The 19,733-nt window shown below is 39.1% G+C and overlaps 1 protein-coding gene across 1 annotated transcript in view; it reads left to right on the forward strand.

Moving 5' to 3' along the window:
- LOC149816492 (uncharacterized protein At1g66480-like) overlaps nucleotides 1–4,897 on the forward strand; it is a 36,078-nt gene extending 31,181 nt beyond the window's left edge. The window contains exon 2 of the mRNA XM_089987325.1: nucleotides 4,628–4,897. Within this exon, the coding sequence (XP_089843451.1) occupies nucleotides 4,628–4,729 (102 nt within the window). The 3' untranslated portion in view covers nucleotides 4,730–4,897. The remainder of the gene's footprint in view (nucleotides 1–4,627) is intronic.
- Nucleotides 4,898–19,733: the final 14,836 nt, after the last annotated feature.

Consider the following 19,733-nt stretch of genomic DNA (forward strand, 5'->3'; position numbering starts at 1 on the left):
AAGAGTATATTGCCCAAAGATGAGAAATTACCATAAAATTTTTATCGTGCAAAGGTTATGGTCAACGCTTTAGGTATGAGGTATCAAAAGATAGATGTCTGTTCAAATCACTGCATGTTGTACTTCAAAGATCAAGAAAATAGCAAATCATGTTCTTCATGTAGGCATCATTGGTTCAAGCCAAAGACAAGAGGCAATAGTAGCACGAGGTCAAAAGAAGTGTTATATAAGTCGCTCAGTCACTTCCCTCTCACCCCTAGATTGCAACGATTGTATATATCTTCGAAGACAGCTAAACACACGAGATAGCGTGCAAATAAAGTTTGACATGATGAAGACAAGATCATGCATCCTCTTGACGCAAAAGCTTGAAAGCACTTTGATCGTACTCATCAGACCTTCGCAATGGAAGTTAGAAATGTTAGGCTAGGTTTATGTACAGATGGACTTAATCCATTTGGGGGTAGATCAACTTCATACTTGTGTTGACCAGTATTTATCACCCCATACAACCTTCCTTCAAGCTTGTGTATGAAGTGTCAAAATCTTTTCTTGTCTCCATTGATCCCAGGTCTGGCCTCTCTAGGCCAAAATCTTGATGTATATTTAAAGTCATTGATTGATGAACTGAAAATACTATGGGATGACGGTGTTCTCGCATACGATGCCCACAAAAAATAAAACTTCAATATGAAGGTTGTTGTTCTATGGACAATCAGTGACTTCCCTGCATATGATATGTTATGTGGTTGGAGCACACATGGGAGGTTGGCATGTCCGTACTGCATGAAGGATACAAAATCTTTTAGATTGACGCATAGAAGAAAGTCGTGCTAGTTTGATTGTCACCATCGATTTCTACTAGCGACCATCTATTCCGACAATAAAAGAATGTGTTTCGAGCAGGCATAACTAAAATGGAAGGTCAACCTATACGGTTGTCTGACATAAAGATTTTAAGATGATTGTGATACTTTTCATATGGACTGACAGATGCCCGTAGTCCGACGCCCTTCCTTGGATTTGAGAATGATCACAATTGGATAAAGAAATCTATATTTTGGGAACTACCATATTGGTCGACCTTATTGATACGACATGAAGAAGAAGAAGAAGAGAACGAAGCTGAAGAAAATGAAGAAGAAGAATATGAAAGTCAAACAAGTGATGAGGAAGCATACTCGAGCTAGTGAAATACATCTTATAATACATACCTTATATTTGAATGTATTGCAATGTTTAATGTGTATGATTTTAATGTATTGCAATGTTTGAATGTATTGCATGAAGTTATTTTTTATTTGATTATGTATTCATGAAGATATAAAGTTTTGTAAATGATCCAAATAAAATTTTTATTTGTTAGAATATGGTTCATGGAGGTTACAGTGGTCGAGCACCCAATGGTAGTCAGTCTCAGCCTTCATCTTCACGGGCTGCTTCGATAGGTATATCATTTAACTAATTATATACTTGATTAGTTTAAATATGCATTGTGTAAATTTGTAACTCATTTTTCTATAAATGATGTTTTGCCTGCACATGACCCACCTACACCAGCTATTCATACACGTCATGAGACAACACCGGATGCAAGGTCTTCACAGTCTGACACACGATGACTCATTCAAATAGTGTATATCGATAATCGACCATAAGTATTTTATTTTCACGTATCCAATACTTATCTTATAAATAGTGTATATCAATAGTTAATGTATACCAATTCATATACAGCGTGAGGTTCGAGCTACAAAAAGTAATACGAGAGATTAGATAGTCACTAGTTCAGCATCTTTCAGGACCGGTCGCTCAATAGAAAGAGTACCCGGTGGAGGTGTTAGACAGATTGTGGTCCTCATTCATGGTATACAATATCGTTTATTATAGATAATGTATTTCATATTTAATTTTTTGTTATAGTCATGTCTACTAACTTTTGAAAATTATTTGTAGGCTTTGAATCGCTTCGCGACTGCGATGGAGGAGCAGGATGCGAGGCAGGTGTGGCAGAAGGTGACTGCTAGTCAATTTGCACACATGCTGCACAATATAAAGACTGCAACAATAAAAGCATCTAGTGGGATAGATGATTCACTGCAGTGGAAGGGCCATGGCCCTCATATTAGCAGGTCATATTTTTGAGATGCAATGTGTGACAAGTGGATGGGGCATGCATTTCAAAACTGCTCAGCAAAGATTGCACAAAACCGAGCGAAGATGCCTGATGCCCATCTACACACATGTAGATTTTGGACTTTGGGGAGCCATCTGAAGAAAATGGTAACTCATCAATATATATATTGTCAAATTTATAAGTATTGTTGCATACTTTTTAAATAATTTTTTTATCATTTAACCATGTAAAAAGCAGAAAAATGAGGCATTGTGCCTTACAAGGATGTGTTTGTTGAAACACATAAACGTAAGAGCACGAGAGAGTTCGTATCAGAGAAGGTGAGAGCGACAATAGTATGTATTTATTGTATTAATAAACATTATAATATACAAGTTAACATGAACATTGTAATTATTAATTATTAATTCATACTGTAATCATTACTTTGTAGGAGTCATACGAGCATCAGATAGTAGAGCGATATGGAGATGACTCAACTCAGCATCCGCCTTTTGATCCTACAGCATGGATGACTGCAACCGGTGAACCCAAAAAGGGTCATGTGTTCGGGTTTGAGAGTAATATGAACACCACACCAGTCGTTGCCTCCTCCATCCAGGGCTCTCAGAGTTCTCCCGCCAGCATCAACTTCAAGCGTCTGATTGACCCGGCTAATTCTTAGGATGGTGTCTACCAGCTTGTTAAGAACACAATGCGTGACTATTTACATGAAGCAATTTTCGACCTTGTCCGTAATGAGTTGTGCAACATTTTTTGGGACAGGAAAACTTCATCTGCAGGTGCCTGTCAGGTATGAAAGTTTCATGTCATTTGTTTTATATCGTTAGATTTCAAACTAGTATATGCATGATTTCATCACATATGAGCATGATTTCATCACTATAAAAGTTTTTGACTGCCTTGTAACACATATATGCATGATTGAATCACTATAAAAGTTTTTTGATAATATTAGAACACATATATGCTTGATTGAAGCACTATGAGAGTTTTTTGACAATAATAGAACACATATAAGCATGATTCCATCACTATGAAAGTTTTTGACTGCCTTATAATACATATAAGCATGATTGAATCACTATAAAAGTTTTTTGACAATATTAGAACACATATATGCTTGATTGAAGCACTATGAGAGTTTTTTGACAATAATAGAACACATATAAGCATGATTTCATCACTATGAAAGTTTTTGACTGCCTTATAACATATATATGCATGATTGAATCACTATGAAAGTTTGACAACATTAGAACACATATAAGCATGATTCCATCACTATGAAAGTTTTTTGACTGCCTTATAACACAGATATGCATGATTGAATCACTATGAAAGTTTTTTGACAACCTTTGAACACATGTATGCATGATTGAATCACTATGAGAGTTTTTTTACAACATTAGAACACATATAAGCATGATTTCATCACTATAAAAGTTTTTGACAACCTTAGAACACAAATATGCATGCTTGAAGCACTATGAGAGTTTTTTGACAACATTAGAATACATATAAGTATGGTTTTATCACTATGAAAGTTTTTTACTGCCTTATAACACATATGCATGATTGAATCACAATGAAAGTTTTTTTACAACATTAGAACACATATAAGCATGATTCCATCACTGTGAAAGTTTTTTGACTGCCTTATAACACATATATGCATGATTGAATCACTATGAAAGTTTTTTGACAACCTAAGAACACATATATATGCATGATTGAATCACTATGAAAGTTTTTTTACAACCTTAGAACACATATATAAGCATGATTTCATCATTATAAAATTATTTGACTTCCTTAGAATACATATATGCATGCTTGAATCACTATGAAAGTTTTTTGACAACCTTATAACACATGTATGCATAACTGAATTACTATGAGAGTTTTTTTACAACATTAGAACACATATAAGCATGATTCTATCACTATGAAAGTTTTTTTACTACCTTATAATACATATATGCATGACTGAATCACTATGAAAGTTTTTTGACAACCTTAGAACACATATATAAGCATGATTTTATCACTATGAAATTGTTTGACTGCCTTAGAACACATATATGCATGCTTGAATCACTGTGAAAGTTTTTTTATAACCTTAGAACACATATATGCATAATTGAATTACTATGAGAGTTTTTTTACAATATTAGAATACATATAAGCATGATTGTGATACAGAAGACATTTATTTGACAACCTTATAACACATATATGCATGCTTGAATCACTATGATATTTTTTTGACAACCTTAGAACACATATCTGCATGATTGAATCACTATGAATTTTTTTCTGTCAACCTTAGAACATATATCTGAATTCTGCTAATGTTCTTCACTTTATTGCTAGCTAGTCTATGTGTAATTCATTCATGTTACTTTGATTGCCTTAGATTAGGTACATTGCATATAATTTATTTCATTATATTTTGTTTATCAATACTAACATTTTTTTCTCTTATAGGATGCTGGAGATAATCAGCGTAGAGGAGCTGATGGAGGCATAGATGAAGGGGTTGATCGAGACAATGAAGAAGATGATGATCAGAATCTTGGCGATGATTAGACACATGTGTTGAATTTGTTGTACCTTCTTGTTGTTTCAAAAGAAACTCTTTGTAAATGTTCACTTGTAAATAATTAGAACTTGGTGAGGATTATAGTGGATCGATAAATTATTTCAGCGGCTTTGTATATGTATTTTTTATGTGCACTTCGTTGTTTATACAAAGGATATATAAATTGTATAACGAGAAAATTTTTCTCGATATTTATATTTCAAACAAATTTTTTTAATTTTTTTTTATTTTTGCAACGGATTAGCGAGAGATATTATCTATCGCTAATTAGTATCGGCCTTCAATTTAGCGATGGATTAGGGACAGATATTTATACATCCAAAAATTGAATCGGTCGATGTTTTGCGACGGATTATAATCCATCTCAATTTTGTCGCTACATTAGCGACGGATGTGTATCTATCGTAAAACCAAATCTCTACAGATTAACGATGGCCTTGCAATGAATCATGGCATTCGCTAATTCATCGCAAATTAGTGACAGATATTTTTTGTTGCTAATTAGCGACTAGGAAATTGCGATGAAAGTAATCCATCGCTAAATTGTTCAGCGACGGATTTGTGATGGATTAGCGATGGATTACGACCATCGTTAATCCACAGATTTCTTGTAGTGCATTCACATAACCTCGCTTGTTCCTCTCCTCCAACCCCTTGGTCCCGACCCGCACTTTTCATGTGTTAGGCCCTCCTCAAGGTCCGACTTTGAAGTTTCAGAACATGGACCTTAAGGGAGCCTCAGACTAGCAACATACGGGTATTCTAATTCAAGACTGACAGAAGAGAAAGGATTATGCCTGTGGTGTTGAGCCCTCTGGGCATAAGGCTAATGTGTTAGAGTTGACATAATGGGGTAAGGGTCTAAAGCCTCCAATGGTGATTGTCCATGAGATATGGAAAACTACAGGGCAAATTGGGTAGGTTAAAAAGTAGACCATTGTGATTTCGAGAAAGTGTTCAGTCTCTAAGGGTCCAGGGATGTCTATTAGGGTCTAACACAGGTGGTGGGGTGTTGTGAACTTAGGTTGGATGTCTTATAGGCTGGTGGGTCCAAACAAGATAGACAAGGTATTTTGCCTAATCGGCAGAGTGCGGTTTTGGGTTTCTAGGCTTGAGAAAGGTATAGGGCTTTATCCAAGGTTGTAGTAAGGGTCAAAGGATAATACAAAGGTTTGGGGACTGATATAATTATCTGGGATAAGCATGAAGAAATTGATCAACAGAACCATGGCTGACAGGGCTCTCGTACAGATTCTCAGGTAGGGTGGCCTCAAATGACAAAGGGGTATCATGAAGGGCTTGGTCCCTCTGATGATTCTGGACCACCAGCTAAGGACATGTCAGATATGTACTCAAGAGAGAGAGATGTTCTGTGGTAGGGAAGTTTGGAGTAGAGAGAGAGAAGGGAAAGATGTAAAGGGAGTAGGGACATTTGGGAGAGAGAAAGAGTGAGGGATTTCAAGAAGTAATCAATATTATTCTAGTGTATTTTAACTCTCTTATACAAAGTGAAGGTATGACCTACTTATTCAACTATAACTACTTAAGAGATAATCTAGAAATAGGAAACAAAAACCAAACAAGAGAGAGATCTACACTAACCATGACTTTTTAACAAGATTAAAGAAGTTTAAAAGAAACTAACAACCATAAAACTAATATGGGTAAGTGGGACTTCTCAATTCATGATCCCCTCCCCCCCCAAGCCCTATCTGGTGACTCAACCTACTCATCATGATGACAAGTGTCAGTCTTTCGGTCTCTCTACCTCAACTGCCACGTCAGTTGTCGGGGATCTACCTGGGCCTCTCCTGTCCTTCTGGGCATGGTGAGTGGATTCTAGAGCCTAGGTATGAATCTTCTACTGAAAGTAGTCTCGTAACAACTCCACCATGCTATGGTTGACCTTGCCCCCAATCTTAAAATTGCCTCTTGAGGTTAAATTCTCACTTTCACGTCACAATAATCTCCTTGCCACCATGTTCCCACTCTACACGGTGCTTCCACATCATATGGTCATACTTGCGGATCTTCTTGGTCTTTAGGATGTCAGTGGGTTGGGGCTAGCAGTCCTCATCATAGGGCACATCCACAACAGTCGAAGGCTCACCATAGATTGGCTTGAGGCGAGATACATGGAACACTGAATGAATCTTCACCTCACTAGGTAGGGCTAGGTGGTAAGTTGGCTTCCCTACTCGCCCCTCTATAAGGTACGGATCGTAATACATGGGCAGGAGCTTGTGATAATCCTAACCTAAGAGGGTCTTCTAACCTCTAGGCCTTCTCTTCAACCACACCTAGTCTCTCACCTCAAATGACTTGTTCAATCGGTCTCTGTCATATAGCTACTTCATGCGTTGTTGGGCCTTGGTACTATTTTGTCGCAAAATAGTGAGGATCTCATCTCGTGTTCTTAGGTTGTGATCTACATCGAGAGATGCAACACTCTCATGCTCATAAGCTATCAACGATGGGGATGGGGACCCATACAATGTCTCAAAAGGAGTCATGTCTACGGAGGAGTGATGACTCATATTATAGGCATATTCAACCCAAGGTAAGAACTCGAGCCATTTGTTCGAACGATCTCCAACAAAATAATGGAGATAGGTCTCAAGTGTCTTTATTAACGATCTTTGTTTGGCCATTTGTCTGTGGGTGATGAGTGGTGCTATAGTTCAATTTGGTACCACTCACTGCAAAATACATAGTCCAAAAATGACTTAGGAAGATAGAGTCTTGATCACTGATGATACTTCGGGCCAAACCATGGAGCTTGACAATGTGGTTTACGAACTGCTTAGCCACCAACTCTGTGGAGTATTCTCATGTAAGTGCAATAAAGTGAGCATATTTCAAAATTTGATCCACGACTGTCAATATGACCTTTTTTCACTCACAAGGGGGAAGGACTTCAATGAAGTCCATGGATATGTCCTGTCAAACATGCTCAGGGATCGGTAGAGGTCATAACAACTTGAGTTGTTTCATGGCCTCATATTTGTTAGTTTGCAAAACCAAACACTTATGCACATATTCACAGACACATCCTCTCATATCCGGCCAATAAAACAACGCCTTAAGTCATTTGTATGTCTTGGACACTCTGCCATGTCTGCTGCTTGGGGTGTCATATATTTCATACATGAGACTCTAAATTACATCGCTCTTTGACAATATATAGATTTGTTCTTTATAGAATAGGATCTCACATCGAACTGTATAGCCAATGTGGCTATCCAGATCCGTAGTCAACTCACACATCATTGTATGGATACTGCCATAAACCTTTTAGGCATCACTAGCTTGACTCCAAACAAAATAATTGACAATAATAAGGGTGTGCAAATCTGCAGGCTCCTTAAAACATCGGTATGGGGCATCAGTTGTTGTATTCTTCATGCCCTTTATGTATCGGATCTCAAAGTCATATCCCATGAGTTTTGCAACCCATATCTATTGGTTCATTGTGGCGATCTATTTCTCCAACATGTATTTGAGGCTTTAGTGATTCGTACGAATAATGAACTTGTACTCGAGGAGGTAGGGGCATCGCTTCATAAGTGGACAAGGGACGACTCTGATTGGGTAAGGCCTTGCTCATAAACGCAATGAGGTGTTCCTCTTGCGAGAGGATAACACCAACTCAGTGTCGCAAGCACCAGTCTTCACTATGAATACCTTGGAGAAGTCGGGCAAGGCAAGGACTGGGCCCAGCACATCATGTCCTTCATCCTCTCGAAAGTGTCAGTGGCCTTTTTGAACCATGATAACTCCTCCTTCTTCAAAAAGCAGGTAAGGGGCAGAGCGATAAGACCACAGTCTCTCACGAACCTTCTATAGTATTAGGTCAGACCTAAGAAGCCCATGGTGCCCTCACTATCTACGGCTTGTCCACATCTTCATGGCCTCCATTTTTTCTAGGTATGCCCAGACTCCCCTACCGAAAACAATATAACCAAGGTAACTATCCTCGGTCTGTCCGAAGAGGCACTTGGACATCTTCGCACACATATGATGCTCACATAGGGCCCTCAAAATAATACGCAAGTGTTGCAGATGTGTGTCCTATATGTGGCTATACACCAAGATATCATTAAAAAAGACCAACACAAACATATGTAGACATTATTCATTATCTTTTAGAAGGTGGTCGACGTGTTGGTTAATTTGAAAGGCATGACCAAGAACTCGTAGGGACCATCATGAGTCAAGAAGGTTATCTTACGCATATCCTCATGGGCCATGTGCACCTGATGATACCCAAAGCAGAGATCCAGCTTGGTGAAGAAACTTGTATCGTGCAACTCGGCCAACAGTTTCTCGATGACCAGGGTCGAGAACTTATCCTTCATCATGATATTGTTAAGAGCCAGATAAACTACGCAAAACCTCCAAATGCCTTCTTTCTTCACCAAGTGTACAGGTAAAGAAAATGGGCTCACATTAGGGCGAATGATCTCTTGGCTCCCTATAATTACCAAGTAGCAGGTGGCTGATCCGATAACGAGTTCCAAGAATGCCAAACCATGTGTCCTCTCTATTTGAACTTTTATGTAAAAGCCTAGGAAAGGAATTTAAAGGAAACCCTAATTCTCTTTGCCAACAATTCTATGATACGTTTGCCTGTCAAATTCCCAACAGCTAGGGTGGATCACGCTTGTTTTAAAACCGATTGGTCTCGGGCTTTGCATGAATAGACACGGTTGAGAATTTCTTTCTTTTTTTTATCTTATCCTGAATTAGGAGTGTCAACTGGTCGGGTTTACCCAGACCCGACCCGAACCGAACCCTATAGGGACCGGGTACAGTGATAAATAAGAAGACCCGATTAAGACCCGGGTCTGGATCCAAAGGTCTGATTAATACATAGACCAGAGTATAGTTTGTGAAATTTTATACCAGATCCGGGCTCGACCCGAGTTCCAATTAAGACCTGCAAATTTTCAATTTAAAAATGATAAAAAAAAATTTATTGTTTTACAGGGTATGACCTGGGTCTGGTTCATGTAGTTCTTATCGGATCTGGATATGGTTTCTCTTATGGTGGGTCCGATTAGACTTGGGTCTGGACCCGATACCATACCCAAAAATAGGAGCCAAGTTCTGGGTCCGAAACAAACCCTAGCCTGAAAGCATCCTGATTTTTACTCAGGCTGTGTTGGGCCCATGTCTTATCAAACTTCAGAACGTAATTGCTAAAAACGGATATGGGTACTAGTATCAGTATGAGGTGAGGTACTGGTACGGGTACGTGAGGGCTTAAAAAGTTTCAAGTACATTTTTATTTGAAACGCATATTGATATGACTCTGAAAATGATAAGTTTTTCTAATAAATATTGATAATGTTTCTATGAGAAACTGCCTGAGTTTCTAAAAAGTTAAAAGGAAGTATATATTTTTATGAAGACACTTATAAATTAAAATAGTTAAATATACATATGTAATTAATGATTATTGTATAATAATTTTTTTATAAATTATAATTAAAAATCTTAATAAAAATAATAATTTTGTAAAATAAAATTATTGTTTGTATGCAAAAATTTCAATAGAAACGAACTTGATACTTCATTTACAACTTAATACAAACGTGATAGTATGTCTTCCAATCTGGATCTGAATCAGCCATGTAAAAGTAATTAGATCTGGATTGAGAACAGGTCTGACATACCTGCTTAATTTTGAGTTTTTCACATAAATATCAATAGGTTTTATCTGTTTCTGGCAGATCCAATACTACAGAAGAAGCTTAGATTCCAACAGAATCTGCTACCTCTCAATGATATTGGAGTTAGATTCAGATATGGGTCTGTTCCCACTATTCAAAAACAAGTATAGAGCTGGATCCAGTCTGGCCCAACCCGTACCAGGCCTGTTTTCATCCCCAACCCAAAGTGCCCTTCTCCAGCCTATCTAGGGTCAGGTACCTGACCCGATGCCCACATCCCATGCAAGGCATTGACTAGCATAGATATCACAGATACCACTGACCAATATTATGCCGGAAAACAAGATATTTTCCAAACATTGTTTATTTTAAAATTCCCTTTTTCACTATAAAAGCACATTTTCATAGTTTTTGTTATATTATTTGTATTTCTATTTACATTTTCTTATACTTTTTGTACATTTTTTGTTTTTTAAATTTACTAATATTTTCTCAATGAAAACTAGATTTTTTAAAATGTCACGACATTTTTACTAGCCAATATTTTGTCATGAACAAGATTTGTGATTATGTTAATGTTGGGGTTCGGCTGGGGTTTTCCGGCGACGGCTGAATCGGCATCCCTGTATGGGGTTGGCCCTGCATAGCAAACAGAAAACAGAACATACGGTTACCTGATGCCGCCATTGACGGAGCTGTTGTGGTCGCCGGAGAGGGTCGATCTTCAACTCAGCCGGTATGCTGCCACCAAGAGCGCAGGCCTCCGAATGCTACCGGTGAGTCGACCTTTTCCCTCACTGAAATTTCTGTATTGCGCTCATTGAAAGGGTTGCTCATGAGACCCTTTTATAAACACAAAATGGGAACGGTTGAGTAACCGTTCCCTCTTATTGCAGGTTTAACGGAAGGAACACTTCATGTGGGGAAGCGTTACCCACATCGTGGGTAACCACCACCAACGTGGTGGTTTAACCCAACATTCTCCCACTTGTTCCGACGATAAACCCTTTAACCAGAAAACCTTATGGGAATAACTTGATGAATAGAATGGCCTTTATATTCTATTCTAAAGGTCCTTAGTTGAAGCTCTAATCCTTAGGAGATTAACAACAACCATAATGAGAATCAAAAAACTGAAAGTGATCACTTTATTTATATGCATATGTCAAAAAGAGTTTAACAATCTCATCCTCATTACATGTTCGGAATATAATCCCGGTGCTAGCCCTTTAGTAAGAGGATCAGCGATCATCTCTTTGGTACCAATATTGACAATATGCACTAAATGATTCTCCGTCCTTTCTTTAACAACAAAATACTTCAATTCCATATGCTTGCATGATGTAGTACTTTTGTTGTTGTTCGAAAAGGACACTGTAGCTTCATTATCACAGTAGACCTTCAGTGGCTTCCCAATGGAATCGACCACCATTAACTATGATATGAAGTTCTTTAACCATATAGCCTGCGAAGTAGTCTCGTACAATGCAATAAATTCTGCCTCCATGGTGTGGGCAGCAGTGGTCGTCTGCTTTCCACTCCTCCAAGAGATCGCTCCCCCAGCAAGTAAGAAGACGTATCCAGTAGTAGACTTTCTACTATCAAAGCATCCTCCTAAATCTGCATATGAGTAGCCAATGACCTCGAGGTGGTCTACTTTATGATACGTTAACATATAGTCTTTTGTCCCTTGCAAATACCACAAGACTTTCTTGGCAGCCTTCCAATGGGGTAAACCTGGATTAGACTGAAATCTGCCAAGTACCCCTACTGCAAAAGAAATATCTGGTCGAGAACATGTCTGCGCGTATTGTAAGCTGCCAACAACTGATGCATATGGATAAGCACTCATCTGTGCTTTGTCTATATCGTTCTGTGGACAATCCTTTAGGCTCAGCTTATCACCTTTTGATATGGGTGTAGAAGTAGGAGAGCAATTCTCCATCCCATATCGCTTTAACACCTTTTCTATATAGGATCTTTGGGAGAGGCCTAGAAAACCTTTTGCTCGGTCTCGACGAATCTCAATGCCAAGAACGTAAGCAGACTCATCCATATCTTTCATATCAAAATGTGATGCAAGAAACTGTTTTGTCTCTGAAAGTAACTTCATATCGTTGGTTGCAAGTAAGATGTCATCCACATGCAACATCAATATAATAAACTTACTCCCACTTTCCTTAAGGTATATACATTGATCAATAATGTTTTCTGTAAACCCGAAAGTCACAATGACTTGGGAAAATTTAATATACCATTGTCGAGAGGCCTGTTTAAGTCCATATATTGATTTGTTAAGCTTACAAACCAAACGATCATTTTCAGAGAAACCAAGAGGTTGTTCCATGTATACCTCTTCATTCAAATCCCCATTGAGGAACGTTGTTTTAACATCCATCTGATGTAGCTCTAAGTCATAATGAGCTACGAGGGCCAGAATAATCCTCATTGACTCCTTAGTTGAGACAGGAGAAAATGTCTCATTATAGTCAATGCCTTCCATCTGGGTGAATCCTTTAGCAACCAATCTTGCTTTATGTCTCTCTATGTTACCTTTAGAGTCCTTCTTAGTCTTAAAGACCCATTTACACCCTACGGGATTTACTCCTTTAGGTAACATGACAAGATCTCACACTTGATTTTTAGCCATAGAGTCTAACTCTTCTTTCATGGCTTCAATCCAGTGCGAAGATTGTTTGCTTTCAACAGCTTCCATAAAATTCAACGGGTCATCATCCATATCTATGAAATCACCAGGCTCCTGAAGGTACACCACATAATCAGGATGTATGGCAGATCTTCTAATCCTTGTGGATCTCCAAACAGGTCGTTCCTCAAGCTCAGATGGAACCTAATCATCCTATTCGTGCTCTTCTGCATTGTCCACAATAGGTTCACTTTGGATTTGTGCATTAACAATCGAATGATCAACCACACCACCATTAGGAATAACAATGTGGTATCTTTCGATGTTTTCCTTAACAGGTGATGAAGCTGGATCATGTATTTCCTCAAAACCAATGCTTTGAAGTGCACTTAATCCTACTGAACCATCTTCTAGGAATTTAGCCTTATCTGTTTCAACAATCTGTGGTGAGTGAGATGGATAATAAAACCTGTACCCTTTTGATCTTTCTGAATAACCAATGAAATATCCACTGATTGTTCTTGGATCAAAGGCTTTAATGTGGGGGTTATACAGTTTAGCCTCTGCAGGACATCCCCATATGTGCATATAAGACAGTGATGGTTTCCTACCTGTCCACAACTCGTAAGGAGTTTTAGGCACAGATTTCGTAGGAACCTTAATCAAAATATGCACAACAGTCCTTAAGGCTTCACCCCACAACTTTATGGGAAGTGTTGAATAATTCAACATAGCCCTGACCATTTCTTTAAGCGTATGATTTCTCCTTTCAGCTACACCATTCTGATAGGCACTACCAGGCATGGTATATTGAGGCACGATGCCTTCCTCTTTAAGAAATTATGCTAATGGTCCTTCCCTTTGCCCCATCTCAGTAAACCTACCATAATATTCGCCACCTCTATCAGACCTGACTATTTTAATAACCTTATCGATTTGTTTCTCTACTTCTTTCTTAAATTCCTTAAACATCTGAAAAACATCAGATTTTTCGAAAATCAAGTAGAGATACATATACCGAGAATAGTCATCAATAAAGGTGACGAAATATTTTTCGCCTGTGTAACAGGGGGAAAACGGTCCACATACATCCGTATGGACTATTTCTAATATCTCACTACTGCGTTTGGCACCTTCTTTATATGTGTTTGTATGCTTAGCCTTTATGCAATCAACACATGGGTCATTGTCAGTAAAATCTAGAGATTGCAAGATCCCTTCATTTACCAGTCTCTTTATTCTCTTTTCAGAGATATGACTCAACCTTCGATGCCAAAGCATGTAAGATTTATCATTCATCATGCTACATTTATTTCCAACTAATGCGTATTCAGAAGTCAACGACTCCTGAGTTTGGATATTCACATTCAATCTATATAAACCATCATAAACTGATGCAGAACCAATTTCAATTGAATTTCTGAATATGAACAATTTAGAATTTTCAAACTTAAAACAATATCCAAATTTATCCAACTTTGAAATTGAAATTAAGTTTCTACTATACGATGGAATATAAAAGACATCATGAAGATCTAAAACTACGCCCGTATCCAGAGTAATCCTGCAGGTTCTAACACCCTTCACATGTGAACGTATCTTGTTTCCCGAATATATGTTTTTCTCATGCATTGTTGGTTCCCTTCTGCTCAGAAACAGTTATAGACAGTTGGAAATATGAACAGTAGCACCAGAATCAATCCACCAGCTATTTTCAGGAATTTGTAATAAATTACATTCAAGAGAAACAAATGACAAATTACCTCTCTTTTCCAACCACTTCTTGTACTTTATGCAATCTGCCTTTATGTGTCCCTTCTTTTTGCAAAAGAAGCACTTTATGGGAGCAGAGTTGGATTGCTTATTTTAGGATGACTTATCCCCAGTTGGCTTCTTCCTAGCATTTCTCTTAAATGCATTCTTCCTTGGTCCTACCTTGGACGTATGAGAAGCCATATGTGCACTTTGCACCTTCTCACCTTTCATTCTCTCTTCTTCTTCAACACACTTGGACATGAGTTCATTAAATGTCCATTCATCATTATGTGTGTTGTACGAGATTTTTAAAGGTCTGTATTCCAAGGGTAAGGATGTTAGGACTAAATGCACTAAGAAAGAATCAGAGATGGTGAGTTTCACGTCATTCAGCTGAGACGCTATGTTTCTCATCTCCAAAATGTGCTGACGAATGTTTCCCCCTCCAGTATATTTCATAGATATCAGTTTCGACATCAAGGTACTGGCTCTGGCCTTGTTTGAACTCACAAATTGTGCCTCAATGGCATTCATGAATTCCCTCACTGTTCTGCATTGTGGGATAGCACTTCGAATGTTCTTAGCTACTTTAGATTGCAAAAGCAACAAGCTAAGTCTATTCGAGCGCTCCCACTTCTCAAAAGCAATCTTTTGATCAGCAGTACTCTGATCAGTGAGGGCAGTGGGTTCATCTATCCTTAGGGCTAGATCTAGATCCATATACCCTAATGCAAATAAAACAGTTTCTTTCTAATCACTAAAATTAGATCCATCTAGAAAAGGTATTGAGCTAGAACCATCTAAAATCACAAAACTAGAAACTGCATGACAAAAGACATGTATCAGGAAGCATTCATACGAGACTAAAACTTTAGTGGAAAAAGCAAAATAATAAAGGCCCTTGATATGCTTCTTTCCAGGCGAGTGAAGGGGGTCATCAGAGTCCTACTTTGGTAAGAGCTCCGACACGCGAAACCACTTTGCCTACCGACCATATTCGGTAAAACTAAGGTTCTTGTAAAGATAGACCATCAACACAAGGTACCTTTGGATACTCATGTGTGATGTATCTCAACACATTTATCTTATTCTACCCTACTTAAATTCCAAACACGATAAAACTACCTTAGGGTCGTTTATCGTTTCATGAATCTAAGTACAAAATGCATATCGGCTTAGGAACTGTATGATAGTATAAAATTCATTTATGACTCACGTGTATTCAGTCACTTTGGTGACATGAAAACACTGATTCATCTAACTATCCTTAATGCTAATATGCAAAATTATATCTTAAAATAGTTCGTAAACCGAATGGACTGGACATACGACTCTTGAAATGGTTCTTAAACTGAATGAACCTGTCATATGTTCCACGAACTGGTCTTAAAGCACTCTGAACCGGTCTGAACAGCTCCGAACCGGTCATCCAAGGGTCCAAACTGGTTCTAAACCTTATGAACCGAGTCAAGTATGAACAAAAGTTCATAAAAAACCTATAACTGTATGCCAAAATCCCTATATTTTCTTATATTTAAGAAAACAGAGTCTTAGCATCTCGGAACAGGTGAGAAACTGGAAGGAACTGGTCGAAAACGACTCTGAATCGGTCCCGGAAAGGGGCTGAGTCAGTCCCTAATCCGGTTCAGGCCAAATAGTGCTTGGACCCTCCTGGATCCGGGTCAGACCCGACTACAAACTAGATCCGGGTCAGACCCGGGGTTATCCGGATCTGGGTCAGACCCGGTACAAGCTGGGTCCGGGTCGGACCCTGAGTTATCTGGATCCGGGTCGGACCCGGTTAAGACCTGGATCCAGTCCAGACCCAGTACAAACAGGATCCGGGTCGGACCCGATATTACTGGATCCGAGTCAAACCCGGTAAGGACCGGATCCGGGTTGGACCCGGTTGTAACCGAATCTTGGTCGGACCCGGTACAAACCGGATCCGGGTCTAACCCGGCTCGGATTGGATCCGGGCCGAACCCGGTAATAACCGGATCCGGGTCTGATCCGGGGTTTACCTTATCCGGGTCGGACCCGAGCGGGTCCCCACCCAAATCCCGGATCCGATCTGAATCATCTTTATGGATCGGATTCGGGTGGGCGGGTCCAGTTCAGAAAATGAACCCGACCCGAAACAAAAAAAAATTGAAAAAAGGGCAGAAAACCCGATCTTTTAGAAAAGAGGGGTTTTCCCCTTTTTCTCATTGTCGGCGACCAATGTCACCGGTCGGTGACCAACGTCGCCTGCCGGCGACCCACGCCGCCTGCCGGCGAAGACCCTTGCCGACGACCAACGCCGTTGCTCCGAGGGCGCTTCTCCTCCAGCGAAAGCAACCGCCGGCGAAAACTGAAGCCGCAGAAACTTTTCCAGAAATCCGGCGACTCAATAGTCGTCGGCGATGGTCCCAGCAACGCTTTAATGCCGGATGAAGGAGTGAAACGTCGGTGATGTCCTCGCCGACAGAAAACCCCCAAAATTACAGAGGTAAGTTTTTTTTTTTTTTATCTGTCGCCCAACGGCGATAGTCGCCGGTCCCGGCGACAGGCGACGGTGACCAGCACTAGCGTCACCCCACGGTGACCTGCGTTGCTGGTCAAACCGGAGCACACCCCGCAGCGGAAGCGGGGTGTGGGCCCATAACCCAATATTGGGGTTCGGCTGGGGTTTTCCGACGACGGCTGAATCGGCATCCCTGTATGGGGTTGGCCCTGCATAGCAAACAGAACATACGCGTACCTGATGCCGCCATTGACGGAGCTGCTGTGGTCGTCGGAGAGGGTCGATCTTCAACTCAACCGGTATGCTGCCACCAAGAGCACAGGCCTCCGAATGCTACTGGTGAGTCGACCTTTTCCCTCACTGAAATTTCTGTATTGCGCTCATTGAAAGGGTTGCTCATGAGACCCTTTTATAAACACAAAATGGGAACGGTTGAGTAACTGTTCCCTCTTATTGCAGGTTTAACGGAAGGAACACTTCATGTGGGGAAGCGTTACCCACATCGTGGGTAACCACCACCAACGTGGTGGTTTAACCCAACAGTTAATCGATATTAATAAAATGGATCTAATTGACAGATTTAGGTATTGAATTAATCTCTTAACAAAACAAAACAACGCCTAGGTATTATTAAAAAACAGCTGGTTTTTCGCGAAATCAATAGAATAAATCTCAATCAGGTTGATTCTATCCTGAATGTTTACAAAAAGGAGAAAACATTTGAACAACGAGGCCTCAAACTGAAAGAGCATGAGGGCACCGAAAGGAGCTTTGGAAGAGCGGATGATGCTGGCTTCGAGCATCTCATCCAATTGACGATGATGCAACTCATTGAATTTTGGAGGAGCCTCGAAGCTTAGAGCCTGGAACCAACTCAATTTGATGGTCGACCTCACAACTTGTCTGGTAGGCAGTGGCGTAGCTAGGATTCATGTGAGGGGGGGGGCAAACAGGGGTGTAGCAAAAAAAAATTTATTGGTGTGAAAGTCGTGGGTTCAGGGGCAGCGCCCCCAAAAAAAATTTTTTTGAGATAAAATAAAAAATGGCTACAATTATTAATAAAAATCTATTTCATATGGACAAATCAAACTATTTGCTGCAGTCAGGGCTGGGCTAGGACGAGACTGCGCTAAAAAAATGGATAAAAATCTATTTCATATGGAATCAGGGCTGCGCTAGAACTGAGCTTTTCGGGAGGCAGGACTGGGCTGTCCGCCTCTGCTGGTAGAAGCAGTTTGTGCACGTCACCTTGTGTTGGGACGTTGCAGGTTCAAAACCCAATGGTATATTTGTACTAACCACAGCTTGCCTTTCAAAAAAAAAGGGTGGGGGGCAACATTTGGTAATGGCACCAGTATGTACAAACACCTCTGGATCTCCATGTTACGGGTTCTTTTGACTGAATCTAACGACATGGATGGATTCAGTATATTCAAAATAACAAGAACCAGTGTTTGGATCATGTTTTTTTAATGAAAAAAAAACATGATTTTATGACCCCCAGAAGGTCTCACACATTGTATAGGGTGTTGACTTTTGAACCCTTATAAAAACCTACCTATGTATCCAAATCAAATTATTTAAAAGTTGATTTTCACTATAAGAAAAGCATTGTAAAGTTAATTTCATGGAGAACGGCCAAAATAAAAAGGAAGAAAAAAAAGTTACTTAAACCTTACCAAATATTACCCTTAAAAATACATATATTTATAAAAAAATTATTTTTTTTCAAAAGGCACCTAAAGTTTGAGCATTAATCAAAAAGGCACCTAAGTTTTGAAAATAATTTAAAACACACTTAACAAATATTGTGGTTAATTAAAAAGGCTCAGAAGTTTACTACCGTCAAAGTTTGTTGTTAAATGTGATGTGAGATTACCATTTACACTTAACATCATATTTTAAAAAATGCACTTAAAAAGGCTAAAAAGAGTCTTTAGAGAGTTAACTAGTAAATTAAATCTTTTAACTTATATCGGGTTAGTGATAACCTAGGTTAAATGAATGAAAGTTTGTTTCTAATCAAGGTGCAAAAATTTAGGTGACTTTTAAAAAAATAAAATAAAACTTAGGTATGTTTTTTGTTAATGTCCAAACCTTAGGGTCGTTTTTTAAAATTTTCTTATAAAAATTAATTAAATAAAAACAACATTCGAAATGATCCAAAAAAAAAGACTTACCTATTCGATTCGATTCGATTCAAACCGATTATATCGCTTTCTAAAAACCGATTCACTTAATGAACAGATCATACCAACGTTGATGTTGAGTACTTGACTTTGAAGCACTATAATGCCTATTTTATCCTCCCATTGTTTTTCGTAAAGGCGAGCATTTGTTCTTCCGTGTCGAGAGAGTTTGAATCTTTTCCACCTAAAACTAGGGATACAATGGTCATCTTATCCCAC

This window comes from Nuphar pumila, chromosome 14, assembly GCF_984573655.1.
Source record: "Nuphar pumila chromosome 14, dmNupPumi1.hap1.1, whole genome shotgun sequence".
NCBI lineage: Eukaryota > Viridiplantae > Streptophyta > Magnoliopsida > Nymphaeales > Nymphaeaceae > Nuphar > Nuphar pumila.